This window comes from Spermophilus citellus, assembly GCF_964194105.1.
Source record: "Spermophilus citellus genome assembly, chromosome: 6".
Taxonomy (NCBI): Eukaryota; Metazoa; Chordata; class Mammalia; order Rodentia; family Sciuridae; genus Spermophilus; species Spermophilus citellus.
In genome coordinates, this window is record NC_138187.1 from 107241433 (window position 1) to 107268732 (window position 27300).

General features: G+C 33.3%; 1 protein-coding gene across 8 annotated transcripts in view; it reads right to left on the minus strand.

The window, feature by feature from the left end:
• Nucleotides 1-27300, minus strand: part of AKT3 (AKT serine/threonine kinase 3) — a 276038-nt gene that overhangs the window by 129208 nt on the left and 119530 nt on the right. For all 8 annotated transcript variants that reach the window (XM_081300515.1, XM_081300516.1, XM_081300514.1 and 5 more), the window contains one exon: nt 3614-3725. In XM_081300515.1, the coding sequence (XP_081156641.1) occupies nt 3614-3725 (112 nt within the window). The remainder of the gene's footprint in view (nt 1-3613; nt 3726-27300) is intronic.

The window sequence follows — 27300 nt, forward strand, 5'->3', positions numbered from 1 at the left end:
AATATGGAGATTCCTTTAAAAATTGAAAATAGAACTACCATAAGATCTAGCAATCCAAATCCTGGGTGTTTATCCAAAGAACTGAAATGAGAAACTCAAAAGAGATATATGCCCTCCCATGTTAAATGTAGCATTATTAACAATAACAAAGAGGTGGAAACAACCTAAGTGTCTATCAACATGAATGGATAAAGAAAATATGATATACACATATAATGGAATATTCTTTAGTCTTAAAAAGAAAAGAAATCCTATTATTTAAGACAATCCAAGGTATTTGGAACTGGGGATCATTATGTTAAGTGAATTAATCCAGGCACAGAAAGTATCACATGATCTCATGCATATGGGATCTAAAGAAATTAACCTCATAGAAATTGAGAGTAGAATGGTGATCATCAGAGTTCAGGGATAATAGTGGGCAGGAAGGGACAGGGAAAGGTTTATCAATGAGTACTAGGTTACCACTAGGTATAAGCAAGAAGCTCTAGTATGCTATTAATACAGTAGGGTGACTAAATGTACAATAACCTATTGTACATTTGAAAAAGGTAGAAGAAAGAATTTTGATAGTTTTTACCTTAAGAAAATGATAAATGTTTGAGGTTAAAGATGATTTAAATTTCACACAATTTATACATATATCAAAACATTACAGAGTATCCCATTAATATGTACAATTTTCATGTTTTGATGCATCAGTTAAAAAAGAAACTTTAAAAAATAAATGCAGTAGTTCAATTCCCAATAGCTAAGCTATGGAACCAACCTAGGTGCCCTTCAACAGATGAATGGATAAAGAAAATGTGATATATATAATGTGATATATATAATGTGATATAAATGTGAGATATATATATATATATATATATATATATATATATATATCAGCCATAAAGAAGACTTCATGACCTTTGTCTGCAAATGGATGGATTGGGAAACTATCATGCTAAGTGAAATAAGCCAGTCCCAAAAAACCAAAGTCTGAATGTTCTCTCTGATATGTAGATGCTAACACACAAAAAGCAGGAAAGGAAGAATAGAGGTTCAGTGGATTAGACAAAGGGGAACGAAGGGAAGGGAGGGGTAATGGGAATAGGAAAGACAGTAGAATGAACTGGACATAACTTTCCTATGTTCATATATGAATACACCACCAGTGAAATTCCACATCATGTACAAGCACAAGAATGGGATCCTAATTAGAATAAGTTACACTCCATGTATGTAAAATATGTCAAAATATACTCCACTGTCATGTATATCTAAAAATAACAAATTTTTAAAAAATGAATGCAGTAGAACAGCTAAGAGCATTTGGTTTAAAAATAATATGGGAAATGTTGTTTAATTACAAATTGAAAGTTTTATAAAGCTTCTCTAATTAAAACCATGCAGTGCTAGTACTAGAACAACAGAAAGATCAAGAAAATATTACAAAATAAAAATCTAAAAGCCCAAGTATTTGTCTATGTGCTATCATCCATCTGAGAGAAAAGAATTTCTTATTTACTAAGACATAATAAGCTCACTATTTAGAATAGACCAATCTTATATCATTGACAATCTTATATCATGCATAAAAAAGATTAGATACATACATTTAGTTTACATTTAGACTGGTGACAGAATACTGAAAATAGTTTTTCTAACTTTTTGAGCTTCCCTAAATCTTCACTGACATTAAAGTTATATAAAACTCCAAACATCAGATTCTAGATGAATACAGACTAGCATGTCCTAACAGTAAAAATAAACATGTCGTTTTTCATTTCCACTAAAACTGTTTTTTCTTCTAATCACAAATGCAAATGAAAATTGATTGTTCAGTGGAATAGTATTATATTACAGGAATAGCAAAGAATTTTAGAGTCTTAATATTTGGCTTAAATCCAGCTTTGTGGGGTATTTAACGATGGTGGAATGTGATGAACATTATTATCCAAAGTACAGGTATGAAGACACGAATTGGTGTGAATATTCTATGTATACAACCAGAGATATGAAAATTGGGTTCTATATGTGTAATAAGAATTATAATGCATTCTGTTGTCATATATAAATTTATATATATATATATATATATATATATATATATATATATATATATATATAAAATAAAATGGTATAGTTGAAAAAAATAAATCCAGCTTAGTAAACACAAATGGAAAAATAAGTCATGCTTCAATGAGATGTTCCACTAAAAGAATATTTTCAAAGAACAAACACTGACAAAGGAGAGTTTCACTCATTCAGCCAGTCAATAAATATTATGTCAGACCCTGAACCATGTGCTGAAGATTAAAAAAATAGAAAAGAAAGTAAGGAAGACATGCTTTTTACTGTCAAGAAGCTTACAGTCTAGTGAGGAAAGCAAATAAAGATTACAGTCATGATGTAGTTGGTATAAAAGGTTCCAAGAGATATGTAAGTGTATAGCTAGGGGACCTACCTAAGTCCACAAGAGACAAAGAACTATGTGTACATTAAAGACTTCAACACATCAGCAAAGAATAATATTGGAAGTGTAGAAAAGAAAATATTAATATTAAATACAGAAGTATTACTAATTTCTATTCCCCTATTTTTCTTTATTTTCTATATTTCCTAAAGAAATCATATATCACAATTTACTCTATTGATCAAAAAGCATTATTAAAATAACACTAAAGGACTAGATTTGTAGCTTAGTAGTAGAGTACTTGTCTGGCATATGTAAGGACCTGAGTTCAATCCTCAGCACTCACTGCACAAAACAAAACAACTACAACAAAAAAAATCCCTTTTACCATTTATTAGAATTTTTTTAAAAGGTTGTTTTTGTTTTTATTAAAATCTTAGAGAAACCTGTTATAACAAAATTTACTGTATTCATTTGGAAAATAAGGCTAACAATAGCTAACTTCGCAAAATTGTTGCCTAGGATCAAATATGTTAACATATGTGCAGAAAATTTTATCATTGTTTGCTAGACCTAACTCATTTATCAGGCCACCCAATAAAAGAGTAACAAGACAAAACAAGGAGGTGGGAAGGTGGGTGCAAAACTTGACTACAGATGAAGACAATGGAAATATGGTCCTGATGGAGTTGATGAGCTAGTTCCTGATGTGTTGCTGCTACTTGATTTGGCAAAGATGATAGCAATGCTATTAATCCAAGTATAACTCCCATCCCATACCTGTACCACTGAGCTTATAACAAATCTTAAAAACCTTCTTAATGAATTCTCCAGGCAGTTACTTGGAATTAATCTATAAGCACAAGCTACTTAAAACCTTTTACTATCACTTGTATGTCAGATTTCCAATACTAACACAATTATAATTTGTTTTAAAAAGACAGTATGATCATAAAAATACTTTAGTTTTTATTTTAATCATTAAATATCTTGTATTCTCTGAAGAAATATATCTGCCAGCATTCCTAGAGGTTCAGTTTACAATTTTGTGAACCACAGTTATACATGTATTATTCCAGAACCTAAATAATAGACTATAGCATTTTGCAAATATATTTAATAAATATATTTACAAATGATGAAGTCAACTACAAATACACTTTTAGATTGAGTGTTGCTTTTTCATAAAATGAAGAAAACAAATTTTTTTACCTTTCCTCTGGAGTATCTACATGAAATGTTCTCTCTATAACAGTGGTCCACTGGAGACATCTGATAATAAATGTGTTTGGCTTTGGTCGTTCTGTTTTCATTAACTGACATTCTAGAAAGAAAATAAAATATTTCTTTAATATATACACACATATTTACACCATGAAGTAAGCAGAACTACAGAGTTCTGTTTTAAACAAAACCTAGTGCAACCTCACAGCTTTCCATGGATCTCTGCTCAAAGTTATTCACAACCTTACATTGGTATTCCTTTTTAACCCACTGCCATTCTGCCAAATCAGCTAAACTGGATTATTTAATTTTCACAAAACACAATTTGTTCTTTCCTATATTTATACCTTTGCTCCAGCTGTTACTATTATCGGTAGTATATCACAACTTTTTATCCCACCCATGTTATCTCCAGTAGTCAAAGTAATACCCATTCTTTAAGGTCCAGATCAAATTCTGCTCCTTCCATTTTACAACACCACTTCCTCATCTATAGTCTCATTATTTATTACTGTACCCCTCATTTTTCACTTAGCATAGTCTTATAACATTTTTTTATCTATTTAAGAGGATTTCATTTTATCCTACCTTCTGATAAGATATACTGCCTACAATTCTTAGGTATCCAGTGGGTAAAGCCAATCAAAGAAGCTAAGCAGACTTCAGAGAAAAGAATAGTGTTGTAGATAAAAGTATAGATTCTAAAACCAGTGTGCCTAATTCAATTTCTTTTGCTGCCAGTAACTATACAACCTTGGACAAGTTAATTATTTCTCTGGTCTTCAATAACAAGTGGGAAAAAATAAAAGTACCTATATCACAGAATTAACACTGGGACTTATAATAAATTCATGTAATACTTAGCATAATACATGACAAAAATAAACTTTCAATAAACACCAGCTATTATTAATGGATGTACATTTGAAATGAACTTCAGAAAATAAATTATCATAGATACCCAGAGATGCTAAGGTAGGATTGTCTATGCTTTTGAAAGAAATTAGCCTATTCCTAGTTGACAAATTCATCAGTGCTTATCTGTTTTGTCCTTTTTCCATCATTAACAACTATCTACTCCAGCATTAACAACCATTAACTACCACAACATTTTTGGTTTTAACGTCCAAGTAATTACTCACAATAGACTAATTCTTTATTGACTCTTTAAATTGAAAAAAAAAATAATTCAACCAAGTTTCTCTACTTAGTTTTATTCTCTTTTCCAATAACCTTTCATGGTTTCAGCCATCCCCTTTTAGTTTGTCAATTTCAAAATTCAAACTTTATTCCAACTGGAACACCATCTTAAAATACACATCAGAAAATAGGGGCATAGCTCAGTGACAGATCATGTTCTTAGCTTGACTGAGCCCCTGGGTTTCATCCTGCCCCAACCCCCAAAAGACAAACATGTTTACTTATATAGAGAACATTTCTATCTTGTTGAATTACTAGTACCATATCTGAAACCACTGATTATCTTTCCCCCAAATCCATTTTTCCTGGCTTTCTTCATTTTCCCATCACCTAGACTGAAACATGGAAAGAGATCTTCTTTTTTGATGTTGGTTAATACTTTCCTTTACCTGGGGTTTCCACTGGTGAAATTCTATTTCAGATTCGCACTGCCCAATGCCTAAACCTCTCTCACTGCCATAAAACTAGAATCTTCCTGCTCAGATATTGAGAGTCCACATATGTTATTTAAAAATAGCAACTGTGTGAGATATCTGACATGTCCTAAAAAGGAACTCCTGATCATTCCTACCCTGCATTCTCTGCCAACCTCCATGATGACTTACTCCATTTCAGATGATAAAATCTCCATCTTTTCAATAACTAAAGCCAAAAACTTGGAACCCTTTGGAGTCCTCTCTTCTCACATCATGTTCATTCCTTCCAGCTATCCTTCTGGTTCTACTTAGAAAAACATAATCCAGTTTCTGATCACTTGTCACCACTTGCACTACCTCAGACTAAGCCACCATTCTCTATCAAAACTTCAGAAAAGCTCTCCCTTGCTCCTCATTTCAATTTACCCTCAACAATGAGAAATCGTAAAATGAACATCCTCAACAATATTCTATATGTTTCAATTCACTAAGAATAGAAGGCATGGGCTGGGGTGGTGGCTCAGTGGTAGAGCACTTGCCTAGCATGTGTGAGGCACTGGGTTTGATTCTCAGCATCACATACAAATAAATGAATAAAATAAAGGTCTATCAACAACTAAAAATACATACAAAAATTATTTAAAGAGAATAGAAGACAAAGGCCTTGAAAAAGTTCACCTAGGATCCTTCATGATCTGGTCCTCCCACTTACCCCACTAAATTTCTAACCTCCTCCCCCTTACTCTTTCAAAACACTCTGCCAGTTACCATGGCTTCAATCATGCATTTTTTTTTCCCCAACAATGGGATGTACTCTCAGCTGAGGGCTTTTTGGTAAGCTATGCCCTCTGCCTGGCATTCTTTTCCCTCACATATCCCCACAGAAGACTCCCTGACTTCCCTCAAGTCTTAGATCAATTCTAATCTTCATATTTATGCCTACCTTGGGCATTCTTTTTAATACAATCTGGACCCCATGTACATGACCCCCCAACTTTTTATCGGCTCTACTTTTATGAGATGACAAACAGTATATTTCTTGTTTATCGTCTGTCTCCTCAACTAAAATGTAAGCTCCACTGACATATTCTTAGTGCCTGACACACAGTGAACATTCACTATTTTCCAAATGAATGAATTCTGGGAGTAAAAAAATCCAACAATTTTGATGATACATGAAAAAAGAGAATTTCTGGGGCAATTTTCTTATATAACAGGGAGAAATAGAATTTACTGGACAAGTAGAAAGGATGCTCTTGTCAGAAGTACAGATAGATTAGTGATGGAGCAGGAGAGCAGATAGAATAAAAGGACTCAAATGAAGTTAAGGGTATAGATGCAAGTGGGAGCTGGTAAAAATTATTTTCTCCTTGCTTCAATTTTTTCAGTGAATTAGGATACAAAGTCATCTACTAAGAACAGAACTGAAAGAGGACACTTTGGGGCTTTGAGAAAAAAGAAAATATGAAATAGCATTCTAGGAAAATGGAAGAGCAAACAGATGAGGAACATTAAGGGGCAACTTGGACTTAATGTTCAAGAATTTAAAGTACTACCAGAGATCATAGTTGTTTATTATTCCCTAGATATACTTAACTACATGGGTGCGGGTGGGGAACACTGAGAACAGAATTTAAGCAGACTGTTTTAACCAGTAAAGTTTGACAAAACAACAACCAAAATAATGGAAAAGAGTAGGAGCAGCAAGGCAAGGGAGTGATTAAGATAATCAACCAAGGAATTTAAAACGAGTTTGGAAGGAAAGGAGAACTTTGATGTGTATAAGGAAAAGGTAATGCAATTAATAGATTATAAAAATCCATTCTATCATAATTAAACCTTGTACAACAAAGTTATACATTTTTTGAATTATGAAAGTTTAAAAATACCAAATACAGTAGGTCAGTTTGTGGTGTTTGAAATATCAAATTTTTAAAATACTGGACACTATACCCATTTATACCAATAAGGAGCCACCAAAATTCCTACGACCCACTCTGCCCAGCAGACTTTCTCTCTTTGAAATCCATTATTACTTCTCATTTCCCTCTTTTTAAAGAAATCCTATTAAATTTCCAGCTGGTAGTTCACTATATTGTCCTGTATATATGTTATTTTGATCTTTTAATCAAATTACTTAAAAGTTAGGACTTAGTTGTATAGTTTTTCCTACAGTACCTAAGACTGGGACACTACATAAAGGTACATAGTTAATAACTATTGATAGACTGACTTTGTTTTTGTTTTTGTACTGGGATTAAACCCGGGGGTCCTTTACCCCTGAGCTAACATTCCTACTCCTTTATTATTATTTTAATTTCAAGACAGGGTCTTACTAAATTGATGAAGCTGGACTCAAATTTGTGATTCTCCTGCTTCAGTTTCCCAAATGGCTGGAATTACAGGTGTGCGCCACAGTGCCTAGCTGACTGACCAGCTTTCAATGCAAACAAAAGACAAAACTTTTATAAGAGGGGCAGATGTGAAAGAAATACTAGAGAGAGCACTGTGGAACAGAGCAGAAAAGGAAAGAACATCCAAGCTCAGGTTCATCCATTTTATTTAACATTCCCATTGTCATGATTTAGAAGTAATTAAGAAAACAGACTTTGAAATTAAAATACTACTTATTGATGCGTTTGGCTATTTATTTATTTATTTTTGGTGTTAAGTTTTTTGAGTGCTTTACATATCCTGAAGATTGTGTTCTATATGATGTGCATGTGGTAAAGATTTTCTCCCATTCTGTAAGCTCTCTCTTCGCATTATTTTTTCTTTTGCTGAGAAGAAGCTTTTTAGTTTGAATCTATCCCATGTATTGATTCTTCATTTTATTTCTTATGCTTTAAGTAGTTTTGTTAAGTTAGGTCCTAATCTGACATTATGAAGATATGGACCTACTTTTTCTTCTATTAGGCACAGGTCCTTGATCCACTTTGAGTTTTGTGCAAGGTGAGAGATTTAACACATTTTGCTGCATATGGATTTCCAGTTTTCCCAGCACCATTTGTTAAAAAGGCTATCTTTTCTCCAGTGTATGTTTATGGTGCCTTTGTCTAGTATAAAATAACTGTATTTATGTGAGTCTACCTCTGTATCTTCTATTTTGTACCACTGGTCTTATCATACACTATCAACTGTGCTTTCCTAGTCAAAGTACTTTACGTCTATAAATTCTCATCTTTAAAAGCACTATCAGGAATTACAGAAAAAGTCTATTTTCAGCACCACACCTAAATGAGGTTTAAGTGCTATAATTTAAAAAACTTCTCAATATTAGAATTTAAAAAGCTGTTTAAAATACTATCAGGTTTCAGGTGAGTCTCAATTATTATTATTTTAAAGCTGCTACAAACAATGGTAATTTATTTTAATTATCATTCTCAACAGACCACAGAAATACACTGTCTAGAAAAGAATAAAATATTTGTATGTATTTATGTATGGGGTGGTTTGGAAAAAATATTAAAATAAATAACATGATGACCAAGGCATTAATGCACAATTCAAATGTTTTAACTAAATTTGCTAAGTATTTGTAGACTCAACAAGATATGAAATAGTATTCCTGGACCAAACATTATATAAGAATTTGGGAATATAAAACTAAGGAAGAAACTACCAACTAACACATCATATTCTATTATTAATCATTCTACTCATGTCATTACAAAGTGGTATTTTATTAATACCATGAAGGTTTTAATCAGGTCCTTATAACGTCTCCAGACTAACAAAAATATTATGTGTAATTACAAATAGCATAATAGAAATAAATCTATATTTTATAGGTCTTAGTATAAAATACTCTGCAAGAAAATTGAATTTCTAAATAATGCTCATTAGGTTGAGACTACAGAAAAGAGAAGTGGCTACCAAGATATTCCCACTGGTAGCTGGGTCCTACCAATAGAAGAGAATATTCTATCACAGTATCCTAGGGTGTGTTGCTGTACATAAACAAGAGTAATCTGTGAAGCTGAATACAACATAGTTGAAATTTTAAATTACCATGCTAAAACAAATGACCCAGTATATAGAAAAAGGTTGGGATTTTGTTTATAAGCCATAATAAGAATTATGAAAACATTTTCTAGCTCTGTAAAAATGAAAAACAAAGGATACTAAAAAAAGTTCCAAGTTTTTAGATCATGTTGGTTGCTGATCTGAATATTTCTATTCTTTTTGTTTTGTTTGTTTTGGGGGAGTACCAGGGATTGAACTCAGGGACAGTTGAGCACTGAGCCACATCCCTAGCCCTATTTATTGTATTTTATTAGAGACAGGGTCTCACTGAATTGCTTAGCACCTGGCTAAATTGCTGAGGCTGGCTTTGAACTTGCGATCCTCCTGCCTCCGTCCGCCTCCTGAGCCGCTGGGAAATATTTCTATTCTTAAAGGGTATTAAAGAGATTCTTAAACAGCATTAGACAATACTCATTAGAAGAACATTTTTCTTTTGGTTATGTAAAGAATCCAAATCAATCCAGACCACTTTAAAACTTAGAAGTTGGAAGCTTTGGATAGAGATTCTTAATGTTATTAAACAAATGCTTGTGAATTCTGGACTCATTTAATACACATCAGTAAAGTATTCTTACATAAAATGCAAAATAACTAATTTTTATTCTATCAATGCGATATTTTTGGTTATTTGTTACAGTGGTACTTTAACAGTTATACTAGTTATACAAGTTGCTCTCCTGGGAAACTTGAAAATCAAGCTGAATTTCAAATGCTCTGCTTACTTTATACCATTCTGAATCACAGATGACAAAAGTTTATTCAAAGCTAAAATTACTCTGCAAACTTGAAAGTCAATTAGCAGGACTGCAATATACCAGATCAAAAAACAGACACACCCAAAACAAAGTTCTGGAGATTATCTGTTTAGATTTCAACCTTTAATCTTTATAATACTAATTTTATTCTTCAAAAATAAATTCTCCCAATATTCAATGTAAAAAAAAAAGGTATAGTAGTCCATTAAATCCATTATAAAATAATCCTCACAGTCAGTTATAATGACCATAAATCAAAATAACACTGGATATTCATTAATGGAGACAAAAACATTTTCTCCTTTTTCTGTTTTCTGTTTTCACTATCTAGAGACAAAAAGAGATGGTGGCTGCACAAGGTGCCTTAGGTAAGGTGAATGCCCTGGTAGAAAGTAATTCCAGCAGGAGATCAGGTGAGTAATTACTACGTTCAAGGCACTGCACCCACTAAGTAGTTCCTACACATTGATCATTCATCCCAAAGGACAAACCTAAAAAGTGTTGTTATCCTCATTCTATAAATAAGCAAATTTAAAAGACTAAAATCTGCTAAATAACTTGTTTGAAACAAGCAACTTATTAGAAACTATATAGGATTTATCCTAAGTCTATCTAAATCCAAATATGAAAAGACTATAATGCTAGGAAAAGTGCTTTTAAAAATCAATAATCCAAATGAATTTCATGATTGCTTTTTCTATTCTATAAGAATGATGTTAGGATTTTAATTGGAATTACATTAAATCTGTATAGTGGTTTGGGTGGTATGGCCATTTTGACAATATTAATTTTGCCTATCCAAAAGCATGGGAAATCTTTCCATTTTCTAAGGTCTTCTTCAACTTTTTCTTCAGAGTTCTGTAGTTTTCATTGTAGAGGTCTTTTACTTCTATAGTAACGCAGCCACATCAATTTTCATAGCAGCTCAATTCACAATAGCTAAATTGTGGAAGTAACCTAGATGCCCTTTAATAGATAAATGGATAAAGAAACTGTGGTATACACAATGAAATATTACTCAGCATTAAAAAAGAATAAAATTATGGCATTTGCAGGTAAATGGATGGAGCTGGAGAATATCATGCTAAGCGAAGTAAGCCAATCCCAAAAAACCAAAGGCAGAATGTCCTCTTTGATAAGTGGATGCTGATCCATAAGGGGGAGGGGGAGGCATGGGAAAAATGGAGGAACTTTGGGCAAAGAGGAGGGAGGGTAGAGAGGGTGCATGGGGGCAGGAAAGATGTGGAATGAGTTAGACATCATTACCCTAGGTACACGTATGACTGCACATGTGTGACACTATATTGGGTACAATCATACAAATGTAAAGTTGTGCTGTAATTGTGTCCAATGAATCAAAATGAATTCTGCTGTCATATATACCTAACTGAAATAAATAAATTAATTTTAAAAAATCAATAATACTTGGGCTAAAGATGTAGCTCAGAGGTAGAGTGCTTGTCTAACATGCACAAAGTGTCAGGTTTGATCCCCATTATGGCTAAATAAATAAATAAAATCAGTAATCTTTTGTGAAATAGGACAGTTTGGTCCCTATTCTACTTCTTCCCTATACCATTTCTTTTTTTTTTTTTAAAGAATTTTAATTTTTTTTATTTTTCTTTTTTTTCTTTTTTTATTGATTATTTAAAGCATTACATAGCTCATGATATATCATCTTTCATACATTTGACTCAAATTGTGTTTTGAACTCCCATTTTCACCCCAAATACAGATTGCAGAATCACATCTGTTACATATTCACATTTTTACATAATGCCATATTAGTGACTGTTGTATTCTGCTACCTTTCCTATCCCCTACTATCCCCCCTCCCCTCCCCTCCCCTCCCCTCCCATCTTCCCTCTCTACCTCCCTTGCTGTTGTTCAATTCTCTCCCTTTTTTTCCCTCCCCCTTGCCCCTCATAACCTCTTATAATTTTATGTATCATTGAAGGTCTCCTACTATTTCCATGTGCTTTCCCTTCTCTCTCCGTTTCTCTCCCCCCATTCGTCTTTGTTTACTGTAGTCTTTTCCTCATGCTCTTCCTTCCTGTTCTGTTCTTAGTTGTTCTCTTTATATCAAAGCAGACATTTGGCATTTGTTTTTTAGGGCTTGGCTAGCTTCACTTAGCATAATCTGCTCTAATGCCATCCATTTCCCTGCAAATTCTATGATTTTGTCATTTCTTAGTGCTGCATAATACTCCATTGTGTATAGATGCCACATTTTTTTTATCCATTCATCTATTGAAGGGCATCTAGATTGGTTCCACAGTCTAGCTATTGTGAATTGTGCCGCTATAATCATTGATGCAGCCGTATCCCTATAGAGCGCTTTTTTAAGGTCCTCAGGGAATAGTCCGAGAAGTGCGATAGCTGGGTCAAATGGTGGATCCATTCCCAGCTTTCCCAGGAATCTCCATACTGCTTTCCAAATTGGCCTCACCATTTTGCAGCCCCACCAGCAGTGTACAAGTGTACCCTTTTCCCCACATCCCCGCCAACACTTATTGTTGTTTGACTTCATAAAGGCTGCCAATCTTACTGGAGTGAGATGGTATCTTAGGGTGGTTTTGATTTGCATTTCTCTGATTGCTAGAGATGGTGAGCATTTTTTCATGTACTTGTTGACTGATTGTATGTCCTCCTCTGAGAAGTATCTGTTCAGGTCCTTGGCCCATTTGTTAATTGGGTTATTTGTTACCCAAAAGAGTCTACAAAGAAGCTGCTAGAGTTAATAAATGAATTCAGCAAAGTGGCAGGTTATAAAATCAACACGCATAAATCAAAGGCATTCCTGTATATCAGCAACAAAACCTCTGAAGTGGAAATAAGGAAAACCACTCCATTCACAATATCCTCAAAGAAAATAAGATACTTGGGAATCAACCTAACAAAAGAGGTGAAAGATTTATACAATGAAAACTACAGAACCCTAAAGAGAGAGATAGAAGATCTCAGAAGATGGAAAAATGTACCCTGTTCATGGATAGGCAGAACTAACATCATCAAAATGGTGATATTACCCAAAGTTCTCTACAGGTTTAATGCGATGCCAATCAAAATCCCAACGGCATTTCTTGTAGAAATAGACAAAGCAATCACGAAATTCATATGGAAAAACAAAAGACCCAGAATAGCAAAAGCAATTCTAAGCAGGAAGTGTGAATCTGGAGGTATAGCGATACCAGAGGTCAAACTGTACTACAAAGCAATAGTAACAAAAACAGCATGGTACTGGTACCAAAACAGGCAGGTGGACCAATGGTACAGAATAGAAGACACAGAGACTAATCCACAAAGTTACAACTATCTTATATTTGGTAAAGGGGCTAAAAGCATGCAATGGAGGAAGGATAGCATCTTCAACAAATGGTGCTGGGAAAATTGGAAATCCATATGCAACAAAATGAAATTGAATCCCTTTCTCTCGCCATCCACAAAAATTAACTCAAAATGGATCAGGGAGCTAGATATCAAATCAGAGACACTGCGTCTGATAGAAGAAAAAGTTGGCTCCGATCTACATATTGTGGGGTCGGGCTCCAAATTCCTTAATAGGACACCCATAGCCCAAGAGTTAACAACAAGAATAAACAAATGGGACTTACTTAAACTAAAAAGTTTTTTCTCAGCAAGAGAAACAATAAAAGAGGTAAATAGAGAGCCTACATCCTGGGAACAAATTTTTACCCCCCACACCTCCGATAGAGCCCTAATATCCAGAATGTACAAAGAACTCAAAAAATTAAACAATAAGATAACAAATAACCCAATTAACAAATGGGCCAAGGACCTGAACAAACACCTCCATTTCTTAACATGGCCATTCTCCTATCTCTGACGCCTTTTTCCCCACAGTGAGAAAACCCAGAATAATTGTCACCTGGTAACAAAGTTTAAGAGAAATGAGAGCACCTAGTATGCTTGTTTTTGGATCTGACCACTGAAGGTTACAGGGATATGGATTATCCCCTACCAGGATTCTGTTCCATGGCATTCCTACTTCTCCAGTTAGGACCTAGTTAGGGATATAGAAAGAGTTGGTTCAGAACAAGTTGTTGAAGGGAAGTAAGATAGTCAGGACAGCAAAATAAAAGGCAGCAGAGCCTCTGGGGTCTTTCACTGCTGGGTCATACACTCTGCAATACTAATTACGTTAATACCAATAAAACTGATCAATTACTACTGATGGAAAACTGATTCCTAAAACTGACTGTATGAATCCAGCTCAACATTTTTAGTTATTTTTGTCTGAATCTATTAGAAGGTGGAATCAGGTTTCTAATACTATATTTTATATGATAAGATGTTTTTCACTTATGATCCATATTCCAAATTCTAAAACCTTACTACTTTTGTATATACATGGGATAATATTTGTGGATTTAAACTGAATTTGAAAAAAAAAGAAATTATGACACATTAATAAAACAACACATTTTTCTTTGATGAATATGGTCACCACCGATACCACTATTTGCCAAAAGCACATTTTTAGAGCCAGCACTTTACTCATTCATATTTGTTATGGTTTAGATGTGAGGTATCCCCCAAAAGCTCCTGATAATGCAGGAATATTCATAGGTAAAATGATTATGAGAGCTATGACCTAATTGGACCATCCTAGCTTAAATGGACTGAATGGGCGGTAACTGTAGGCAGCAGGGATAAGGCTGGAGAGGTGGGTCACTGAGGTGCATCTTTCCTGGGGCCTTTCCCTCTCCCTCCCTCATCATGACAGGAGCAACTTCCCTTAGCCAAGTCCTTCCCAAGATATGCTGCCTCACCTGTCTGAACTGAAACCTTTGATCTGTAAATAAACCAGTGAGCTGTAAATAAACTTTTCCTCCTTTAAGTTGTACTTGTCAAGTATTTTGGTCACAGCAATGTGAAAGCTAACTAAAGCACTATTTTCCTATATGCCTGCCCACCAAATTCTGCCTCTCATGAAACAAACACAATCTTAAGAGTAAAATAATTTCTCTAGGAATATCCTCGGTGAGGTGAAATTTCAAGTAAAATCACATTGTAGTCATTTTGGAATAAAAATTAAAATGCAAAACTGACATGAAGCATTAGCTGAGAGAATTTTAAAAGGCAGACAACATTTAATGGACTTAAAATATGGAATTAAACATATTGGTTTCATTTTTAATTTTTTTTTGCAATATTATTGTCATGGGCCTTTTATAAAGTATGGTAAACTACATATAACAAATATATATAACATATATACACAATTTAACACTTCAACCATTTTAAGTACATGTTGTAACACTAATAAATTCACATTGTTTTATAGACAAATTATTTTTTGAACTTATTTCCTTACTTACTCCATTATACAAATCATCCATGCTTAATATAAAAAAATTCATAAATAAGGCCCAAACTATTAACCATAATCCTACCAAATATAACCACTGTTAATGTTTTAATGCATATTCTTCAGATCTTTTCAAAGTACTTTTTAAAAATGACCATAATTGACTATATTACATGTTGTGGATATTTTGCATTTCAATAAATATAGATTTTCATCATCATATTTAATGGTGGTATAAAACTTCACTGGACAGCAAATGGTAAATCTGAATTTGATTCATATTAGATAATGCTGAAGCTAAGTTCTGACTATGTTATGATTTAGATTGAAGGTATTCCCCGCCAAAAGCTTACATGTTAAACAATGCAAGAATTTTCAGACGTGAAATGATTATGAGACTCTTAACCTAATCAGTAGATTAATACACTGATATGGATTAACTGATCTGTAACAGGTAGAAAAATCCTCAGTGAGGAAATACTTATTTTATGGAATGAACTGCTGCCCAATTCTAGCAAATAAAACCAAGATTTTCTTCTACTTTTTTTTTGGGGGGGGTAGATCTAATCCAGAGTTTTGAATATAACTGAGATATACCTCCAGCCCCAACTAAGATCTGTAAACCAAGGGGGGTAAAGAGGAGACGTAAAAAAGAAAGATCTTCAATAAGTTGTTAAGGACTTTGGATTTGATATTGGAAGGGTCTCTTATGGCTTTTGCAGCCCTTCTGATTAAGCTCCATCCCCATGTGGCAAAACTGGTGTCTCTCCTTGGAGGTCCTATTATTATCTTATTCTCAACCTAGCAGAAAGTGTGTGTGTGTGTGTGTGTGTGTGTGTGTGTGTGTGTGTGTATGTATGTGTTTGTGTGTATGTTTCTTTTTAAATCTTCCAAGCTGAAATTACTTAGACACTATAGCTTTTCTATTCATTTAATTTCTGTATCATTTTCCTTATCATTCAAAAAAATCTCCTGTTTGATTCATCTCTTTCAACCCACATGGCCAAGCCATCAACATTCATGTTAACAGTTCCTTCATTTCTCTTACAACCATCCCTTCATTTCAGTGCTGACACCCAACCAGGGAACTTATAACCAAAATTTGGATCACTGAAATGGCCTCCCAGATGGTCCCCTTCTCCAGCCTTCTGCCTCCCCAAGTTGTCCTATGTACTACCAGCCAGATTAGTCTTACTCAGATTCTTATTCCATATATCATTCTCCTCCTCAAAAACATTCTACTATTTTCAGGACAAAATTCAAATTCCTTAGCCTGACTTTCAAAACTATTCATAATTACATTCTGCTAACTTCAGGACAGAATTCAAATTCCTTAGCTGGACTTTGAAACTATTCATAATTAAGTACCTTTCTTAAAAAAAAAGTTTGAAATTTTATTCCTTATCACTAAAAACTATGAGTACTTTCTATGGCTAAATATCTCTTTACTAAACCCTAACCATTTCCTATTTTTCTTAAATTTTGGATTTAGAAACACTACCCATTCTTTTTACTTAGATACTAATCATCCAAGATCTTCTCTAATTATTCCAGACCAGATACCCTACCTGTGAAAATTGACTGTACTTAAAATTTATATCCCATATGTTTGCATTTTATCATGTTTTGATTTGTTTCATGTGAAGCTTCCTTACCTGTTTTGTAAACTTCAGGGAATGTGGAATGCTTCTTTTATTCATCACAATGTAAGTATACAGATAGACTGAATCTAAAAATAAAATTTTCAAACTAGGAAATACTTCAAACACAATATAATTTATCACATCTGTCTTTTTTTCTCATAAAATAACTTTAATATTTTAATGTTTGCTCTCTTTTAGAAAAAAAAATTTACCTCATCATCTTTTCACCCCAAATCTTATATATTTCTTCAATACCTAAATGTTCCATTTTGACTACCTTGGAAAACATTAGTAATAAATATTCTAGAAGAAAAATACATGCATTAAGCTTATGTGTGTATATATGTTTAAATAAGTTCTAATAACATAATTTGATAAAAAATATTGAAGCCCTAATCACATTCTTGGTTTCAAAACAACAGCTCTAAAATTAAGAATACCTTTACTTCCCAGGGAAAGTAGTAGAATATTATATTCACAAATTTAAAAAAAATCATCCCTTTGGAGAAAACTATAAAGTCAAAAGCCCACTTATAAAGAACTGTCAAAATAAATAATGAGTTTTGGAAGATTACATACAAACAAATACTTTCACTAAAGTCATAAATAAAGAGGACCTGTCATAACTTGATTCTGATCTTTCTGGAAAATACTCTCTTACTGTTTGAAACATTAAGGAAACGGTATAAATATTTTTCTTTTCATTCCAGGAATTCTAATTCCAAATAAAGTAGCCTGATTTTAAAAGGTTTCAGTCACAGCTATAAAGAAATATCTAAGTCTTTATTAGAAAAAGGAGAAGAAGAAGAAAAAGGAGGAGAAGGAGGGAAAAGAAGAGAGGAGGAGGGGGAGGGAGGAGGAGGGGGAGGGGAAGAGGAGAAGAAGAAGAAGGAGAAGAAGAAGAAACACTTTATTTTAAAATTGGATTAACTGAGACACAGCATGCTAAATGAAGAGACCCATTAGAATCAGCTCACTCAGTCACCTTTAGAAGAACAGGAAAAGAAACCTTAAATCTTTGGCAGTTTAGGTCAATAAGGAAAGTTTACATTACACACTTCACAAAAATTATTTTTAAAATAGTCAACCAATAAGCAATTATTTTAGCATATATGAGCTGTTTTACTACATTAAGGTTTTATATACATTATTTCTCACTTAATCGTCTCAATAAAATTCTAAAGTTTTTTTATTTCTAGTTCATAAATCAAAAAGAAATAAAGCTATTTGATTTTTAAGTCACTTATTCAAAGTCATCAAGCAATTAAAGAGGTACAACCTGTATTTAAAATCCAGGTTTTCTAGGTCTACACTTTTGGCTCTTCTTTTCATAACACGTACTATATTGGGCATGCTGGCTGCTTTTAACAGGGGAAGTAGATTTTTATTTCTATAAGAAGCTTTATATATTTTACTTGCTGGTTTTAGACAAATAAATTGTTAGAAACAGGTGACTATAGAGTACTTGATGTATGTTTTTCCCAGAGAAAATTGACCAAACTTGTTACTTAGTATTCATGCACTAAAAATAATTGCCACCAACCTTGAGAATATGACATTTTAAACCACCAATGATTATAAGATAGAAAAAGTTTAAGTGATAGATAAACTGTAAATAAACAATACTGTTCCAGGATTTCTTTTTAGAAATTACATTTGGAAAATGTCTTCTGTCATGAGATTAGCTGAACAAGGCTCAGAGAATATTTATTGGTCAAAATACTAAAAACCTTGCATGAATTAATATGGTCCAGAATTGCCTGGAATCTAACATCAGAACTTATTAAGCCCTGTCACTCTAAGTCAACTTTTTTATTCCTTAGTCATATCTTAAGAATAAAGAGCCATTAATAGGAAAAAATAGATAACTTTCTAAAATAACAGAAATTTCAAAGAATTATGAGAGGTAAACAGTAAATCTATAAATAGTACAGCTTAACAAATATTTTAATATTCTATTTCCATAGAACTACTGCTAAGTTAAAAGGAAACAATTCTTATGAAAGTAATGCTATAAAGAAAATAGTATGTTTATTTTAAATTATCTTATAAGAATGCCCTGTAGAAATAGAAACTTTTTCAGTATGCTTTTGGAAGCAATAACTGTTGCTGGTTGGATGATTCAATTAACATGAACTATTCTGGCATGTTTCAAAAGCATTACCATTTTAAAACGTAAAAAAATGTCTAAAACTGCAACCATAGTAATAAATTCCGAGTGGATGGGTTGGGGGGTGAGGGAGAAAAACAATGACAAATTGGTCCAAAAGGACACTGAGACTTCATAGTTGGAAGACTATTGTGCTGACAATTAGTAACAGAGGAAGCAGAACACAAAACAAGTGAATGAAAAAGGCTGAACTTGCAATGAAAGACCTTATTATAGCGCAGAAACATTATTGTAATAAAGGGGCAATGTACTCTCCTCTATAAAACTTCCAAACAGGCATCCTAGTATCTGTTATCTTCTCCTGCATTTCATTTTTTCATTAGCATCTGCTTGATTATGTATTATTTCAAATCCAAAAGAATTCCTCTATATCTTTTCTAAATTCCAAGGTTAAAGATCCTTCTTCCTCTCTGGCCTTACGCCTAATTTAACTTTACTCAAGATATAATAAATGCTCTAAAATTAACATAAAGAAAGGAAGACCAGAAAAGGAAGTGATTTATAATTAACAACTCAGAGAAAGAAAGAAAGAAAGAAAGAAAGAAAGAAAGAAAGAAAGAGAGAGAGAGAAAGAGAGAAAGAAAAAAAGAAAGAAAAGAAAGAAAGAAAGAAAGATAGATAGATATGTGTCCCTAAAGTCTAATTTGTTTAAAATGAATGTAGTGATACACACCTATAATCCCAGCAACTCAGGAGGCTAAGGCAAGAGTATCTTAAATTCAAGGCCAGCCTAGGCAACTTATGGAGACAAGAAAAAAAAAAAAGCTGGGGAAATAGCTCAGTGGTGGAATAGCATCTCTGGAATCAAACTCTAATTACCCCGCCCCCACACAACCACACACACACACACACAAAGCAATGATTATATAATTCATCACAAATATTCAAATCATCCTGTCTTTGAAGACTGTTGTTTGCCCTATGACTCCTCTTACATAATTAGAAGAGCAATGCTATAAACTTCACATCTAGTGATTCCTCTGCATTAAGACTTAGTTTGCTCAAATGAAAGTAGACAAAAGTTCTGAAATACATCTTCATATACTAATTGAGAATGACAAGATTTGATTCATGATACTAACATACAAACTAGTCTAGAGGCATGGAATGTCCATACCTTCTGCATTGCCCACAGTAGAAAACATCTTGCCCCAAGGCCCTAAGGTGGTCAGAGATGCTATTGATAGGTGGTAAAATGGAAAAAGCATTAGCCTTGAAACGTGAAATCTGTGGTCTAGCCCCTAGTTCCACCACTGAAGACATGCATTACTCCTGGGAAATTCCATGAGCCAAGTTTCTCTAGGTATAAAATAGAATAAAGATTATTTTGAAAAAATGTTAAAAAGAATTAATGTATGTGTATAATATGGCACATAGATGCTCAACAAATGGTAATTTATTATAATTACTGCTCAATGGACTAGCCAATTTAAGAAATTATTATCTGCTTCTGACAGACAAATCACTGGATTTTAGAAGGACCTCTGAGATCCTTCAGTGAAATTCCTTTACTTTACATATGAGAAAATTCTGAGTCTCAGAATGACTGAATGTTCAGATTAAAATTATATAATGAATTTCTACCAAATAATCATCCATCATATGGACCTATATTTGTCTTTCTGTTCTAGCACGAATCTCATTACAAACAAAATAAAGGCAATTAGTAACAGAGGCAAGAGTCCACTATTAACCCACTGTGTATAATACTTGGCATACCACTAAGCTTCAATGGATGATGAAAAGAGAGTTGTTATCTCTGAACCCCAGAGATGATCAAATGCATTCAATGCCAGGCCATAGTTCAAATCATCATTCTGCCATTTGCTTGCTTTTAGACTCTGGGAAAGAATTTTAATATTTCTAGGTTTGTTTTATTATTCATTTTCAAAATAAAATTATAAATATTTATTTCAGGTTGTTCTTATGATGTCAAATGTGATTAGAGAAGAAAAGTACCTGGTACATAATAGGCTTCAAAAATATATTATTTCTCTTCCCTTACTTCCACAAATACCTCTGAATTCCCTATGTATTTAGATGGGATTAAAACACTGAATTTAATGGGTATATATAATCATGATTCTAATTACAATTTCAAAAACTACACACAATCCTCTATAGAAACTAAAAATCTTATGTTACAAAAACAATACATTGAAAATAAACATTTAACAAATAAGTCAAGTAGGTATCTACACTTAACCAAAAATTACAAATTTAACCAGTCATAAGTACTGTCAGAAAGGCAAGAAAAAAAGAATTATTTTTACCCTTCATATACGAAAGGGTATCATGGAGGAAAATGCTGGGATTAGTGATAAAATAAAAACAATACAAGGATACTTAACTCAGTATCAAAATGCTGCCTGGTGTTGAGTAGTATTATGCCTGAAAATTTTTAGCTGGAAATCAGATATACAATTTGCATTAAATAAATAATTTAATTCAGATATATTATTTGCATTAAATAAGTAATATAATGCAAGAAAAATTCTACAGTAAATCCACCACAACCACCTTGTCACACAGGTTGCAGTTCGTGATCATCAAACCATTCCCCACCCACACCACCCTGCCACTCCTACAGAAAAGGAATTAGTATTAGCAGAGAGAAATAGTGAAGACTTTTCCAATTTAAAAGCTACCATTTAAAACTTTAAGCTAAAAAGAAGAAAATTGCCATTAAGGTAGGATTTTAAAATAAAGTATTTACTTGTGTCAATAAATATATTTTATATTCTACTAGAAAATGAACAGTAATAGCACTTAGAAACTGCACATAAAACACCAGGTAAACTATAAAGTCTTCTAGAGCCTAACTCTGACCTTGGGAAAACAAAGTGTCTGTTATGACTGATGCATTCCATTAAATATTTCTTGTGTCATATTTATTTCTATCGTTTATCCTTCTTTCTCCTTTGTTATTTTTCATTCTGTAAATGGACAGGAAAATAATATCATCTGGAGCTTTTATTCACTCCTGAGGATTTCATACCCATTTAATTCAACAAGAAGACATTCAGCCAAAGTTTCTCAGAAACAATTTTTCAAATTAATTCTGTTCTTATAGTTACCTAGAATCTATCTTACCTTTGGAAATTTTAGTATTTCTCCAGAGAATTTCAATTTCCAAAGAAGTTTTCTTGATGAGCCAATCTTTAATAATACTTCCTTTACTAAACTCTAACTGCATATTTTAATAGTAAAATTTACTTCAAAACTTAACTTTAAAATTTGTCTAAGTATCAATTTTAATTGTTTGTGGCAGATTTTGCTACTATAAATTCTTCAAAGCCAAGGGCTATACTATTTATCAGTGAAATAATGAACACAGGATTTGAAGTCAGCATTATCTTAATCGTGGGTTTAAATTCTGGCTCTGCCAGTTGTCAGATAAGTGACCTTTAAAAGCATGTCACACAGCCTCTCTGAATGTCTTTAAAATGGGGAACAAAATACTTACCTCACAGTGTTGTTGTGAAGATTAAAAGAGATAACATATGTAAAAGGACTTGGTACATAGTAACTCTCAAAGAAAGGTTGGCTTCCTTCCTTATTTCCTTCTTTTTCCCTCAGTACCTGGTACAATGTTGAGAACATAATAACCCTCAATAAAATCTTTCTAAATATTCATCAGAACTTACACTTCCTAAATATATAGATAACGTTTTCAAATTGTTGTTAACTTGAAATCATACACAGACACACACACACACACAACATACACACACACACACACACACACACACACACACACACGATAGGAAATGTCAAACCAGAGTAAGTACGTAAGATTGTTACCTGGAAGAACTAGGTAAGGAAATTAAGGAAGGAGTCTGAAGTAAATGTACTTAAAAATAACTCAGTGATAATAATTATGAATAGGGTGTTCCCTTACATAAACAGCTATGGACAACTGACAGTTGAATGCTGACCTTAGGAAAAATTAAGTGACAGAGAGGGAGAGGGGCAAGCAGAGAGGAAAGGCATGGAGTGGGTTATTCGAAGAAAGGGGAAGAAAGGAACTTAGAAGGAAAAGACGGAACATTGGTTATACTGCATCTCTTTTATGTCCCGATACCACTTGATGTAAGCTATTGAAAACTGATCATTCCTTGCCTACCTTCCCCTAAAAACAATCCCCACAATCCCTCTACCTTTCAAAAAAAGTAGCAACTTAAGAGCCATATTAACTTTAATTATCCCTCCAATGAAGGATAACCAAGAGATCATCTTAGAATAGCCAGAAAGATGTTATTGCCTTTATTAAAAAACAAAACAACTTTTGACTAAAAGCTACAACGATAACCACATGGGCCCTCCTCAGCCTGCAAAAGCTTTGTCTTCCAAAGGCTAGAGAGTTTGAAGAATTTGGTTCTCACTCAGTTCCTCTAGACCTCATCCAAAGCCCTAAGGCAGAGCCAATGGTAACTCCCTTTTGGCCACAGTGGTTTTTGTTTTGTTTTGTTTTTGCCAAAAGGAGGTATAAGCAGACTTGGTGAATGTATCTCACATTGTTTAGTTATAACAAGAATTAGCCCCTAGGATCCAAGTCCATGGCATTAAATAAAACTGGAGTCTCCCCCTTTCCTCCCCAACTGGCCCAATCAAGCAATAGCAACTGGCCTTAACCGCAAGGGATTGCTGTAAAGGTTTTCCTTAAAATCTATAATGGTATTTAAAGAAAACTCAACAAAGCAGTTTCCTTTCCACTCCAATGAAATTTAGCTACAGAGAGAAGAATGACTGACAATTCAACAAATATTACTGAGCATCTTCTCATATTAATACTTCAATTTGGATAGCACCTTTCAAATTTACAGTATTTTCACATATATCATCTCATTTAATCTTGACTGTACCTGTGAGAAATACATTATTGTTATCCCTGCTGTTCAAAGATGAGAAGAATGAAGATCAAAAAACTTACGTGATTTGTCCAATGTCACAAAGCTACCGAAGAAGTTAAAAAAGAATCAAGTTAAAGTCTTCAAACTCCCAAATCCAATGATCTTCCACTATACCAGAGACTGAAACAAATGCTATAGAAAAAGTTTTAAATGTGTATATACAAGTCATCACCTTCTAGAAGTGGACTGATCTCTTTGATTCTACATAAGCCTCCATATTCCTTTATATTTTAACAAATGAGATACAGAAGATAAAGCCTACTGATGATTTTGGAGTAGATTAGGAAACAAAGATGAGAGATTCAAGATACTGGCTGTCAAACAGAAATCTGAGCAGGTCACCTAGGGTGTTAATAATTAGTGAAACTATATAGTGGGAAACTCAAATAGTACACACATAAGTTTATATTTATAAACTTTCAGAGACGCACTGGGTTGCTTTCTTACCCCTGAAAGCTAGATTTGAAAACATGACTGCCAGAGTATTTTCCAATAATATAGGGTTACACTTTTTCTTGTCAAACTGGAGTGCAATTTGAACAAAAGGGAGGAAGTGACAGTAAGGCATTGTTACCTTGTTGTCTGGGCGGGGCGGGGGGGGGGGACTTCCTTTTAAAGTGATTTTTAGAAAGGTTTTCTTCATTTTCAATTCTAAATTTGGTTAATGGGTTAAGTTTTGCAAACAATATATTAACATAACATCATTTATGATAATGAAGCCTGGGAACAAATTTAACTAAATTTACAATAAGACACTTTATGATGAATATTTAAATATTTAGTACTTACACTAAGATATACCTATTGCTAGATTTAACTTTCCATTTACCTCAAAGTTTGATCACAAGTAAGGATAAGAAAGCATCAAATCATCAAATGATCAAGTACATAAAAATGGCCTAAGAAATCAAGGAAAATAAAAACAAGATTAGAAATTCCATATGTTATTGAACCTAAAAGAATATAGCAATTACCTTCAAAAATAATGTGTAAAACATTAAGGAGTAACAGAAGAAAAAAGGAAAAGATATAGAGTATATAAATATAGTTATGATTTTGGGCAAGTGTGTTGGATATATATCATGTGGATATACAATATATAAAATAATTACAATTCAGCCTTCCCTTGTGAAAAATGGAGAATATCTGATTTTTTTTTTTCTGAGCAAGGAGATGGTATTTACAAATAACTTTTTAATTCAGAGAGGAGAATATTTGAAAGCAAGAAAACAGTTCATAGAGAACTGCTGAACTGAGCTCAGTAGGTAATAGTATGGAAAGGAAGCAGGAGTGGACAATACTTTGATGAGTGACTCATGGCCTATTTTTCTACGAATATATCCTTTCCATTGCAAACTATAACTATATAGGTCCTCCCCTACTTTTTAAAATCAAATACTGATTTGGGCACCCAAATTTTATGGTTCCTAATGGTTTTCATTAAAAGTATTAATATGTTTTTCAAGAACTTTCACTATCTGATTACATACTATCTAACCTTAATTTTTATTCCTCTCCAACATAAATTCTCTATCCATCTAGGATATTGCCTACACTATTCACAAAATAAGCAAGTTAAAATCTCTCTTCTTATGTGTGCTTAAGTTGTTAAATTTACTGACAATGCCCTCTTCTAAAAACCTACCCTTCAGGACTCATGTTAACCTTATCTCATGAATAAATTCTCACTTAGTCACTCTCTGTTACCCTTACATATTGCTTCTCTCAACTTCTACTGCATTTGTTTTAAATAAAATTCACTTACACAATTACTCCCATTTCCCTTCCCATTGCTATTTGTTCCGTACTAATATCATCCGTCCCTGCATATAAAAGCTATATAAGATTATATAAGGATCGATAAACATTTAACATTAAATTATTATGTCATCTCATAGTCCACATATTTATATAGTTTTTGGTTTTTCTAGATGTACAAGATTATTATTCTAGGTGGCACTGTATTGAGTAAGACTAAGAATCAACTCATAAGCTTTTTCCCTCTTCCCATGTATTTCCATGAAAGCATTAATGAAAATGAACTGATTTTTCTGTATACTTCAACATTTATTCAGAGATAAAGACACTTTTTGTTAGGTTTAAGCCCCATAAATTCCTTACATTTTTTTCAAGGACAGAGAGAGAAATAGGTAAAGCATAAACATTTCACTTAATTTCTAAAATTGGCCTAAAAAACGCAGACTAACCTATTTTTTTATAGAAGGGACTGAGGAAAGTTTACAGAGAAGTAAAGATATTTTCAAGGTAGGCCAGTATATGCTGTACAGAGTAAGAGAGAATTCTAGAGGTGCTTATTGAGACAAGGGCTGGCATTCTTCTCTTACACCAGAGAGTAAAAAGAAACCTTTCAGAAATAGGATAAGGCCCAAAGATAAGGCCCAAAAGTATTATGACAATATGTATATCTTACAGTATTTTTTTATTCAATGATGAGAGTTAACCTGTGCACACATGATCTTAATCATCCATCATCAGAAATCCATCACACCATAAGTCTATTTAGAGATGTACTTTGCTTAGAAAAATGCCTTTTTAAAACTTACATCTCTATAGCACTATATTTAGAAGGCATCTTTAAATCTAGTTCATATTTGATTCATTCAAAGAAGGATAAAGATCAAATATTATTACCCACATTCTACAGGACTTGACGATTTCTCATTCTGCATGCCAAAAGATACCTCATTACTTTAAATCTATAGAAAACGTGTTATACTTCGGATCTCAAATGTCCTCCAAAGTCCCATGTGTTAAGGTAAAGGCTCGATCCTGAGTTTGGCACTCTTGAGAGGTGATGGGTGGGCCTAGTAGGAAGCCTTTAGGTCACAGAAGGTGTTCTGTTGAAGGGAATTGTAGGACTCTGGTTCTTTCTCTTTTTTGCCACCTGGCCATGAGATAAGCAATTTTGCTCAGCCACATGCTCCCACATGCAAAACAGAGTAAACCAATCATGGATTGGTACAACCAAAAACTATGCGTCAAGATAAATCTTTTCTCTTTTTAAGTTATCTCTATTTGTTACAGTACCTGAAAGTTGACTTAACACAATGTCATGGTATGGGGATGGGGGAGGGAAATAAGATTTAAATGATAGTGAAGTAATATCAGTTTTAATCTTGATGCTTAACTACCATTACGTAGTAAGGCAACCTTAAAAAGATCACTGACTTTTCAAAGGCTTCATTTTTCTCATATAAAA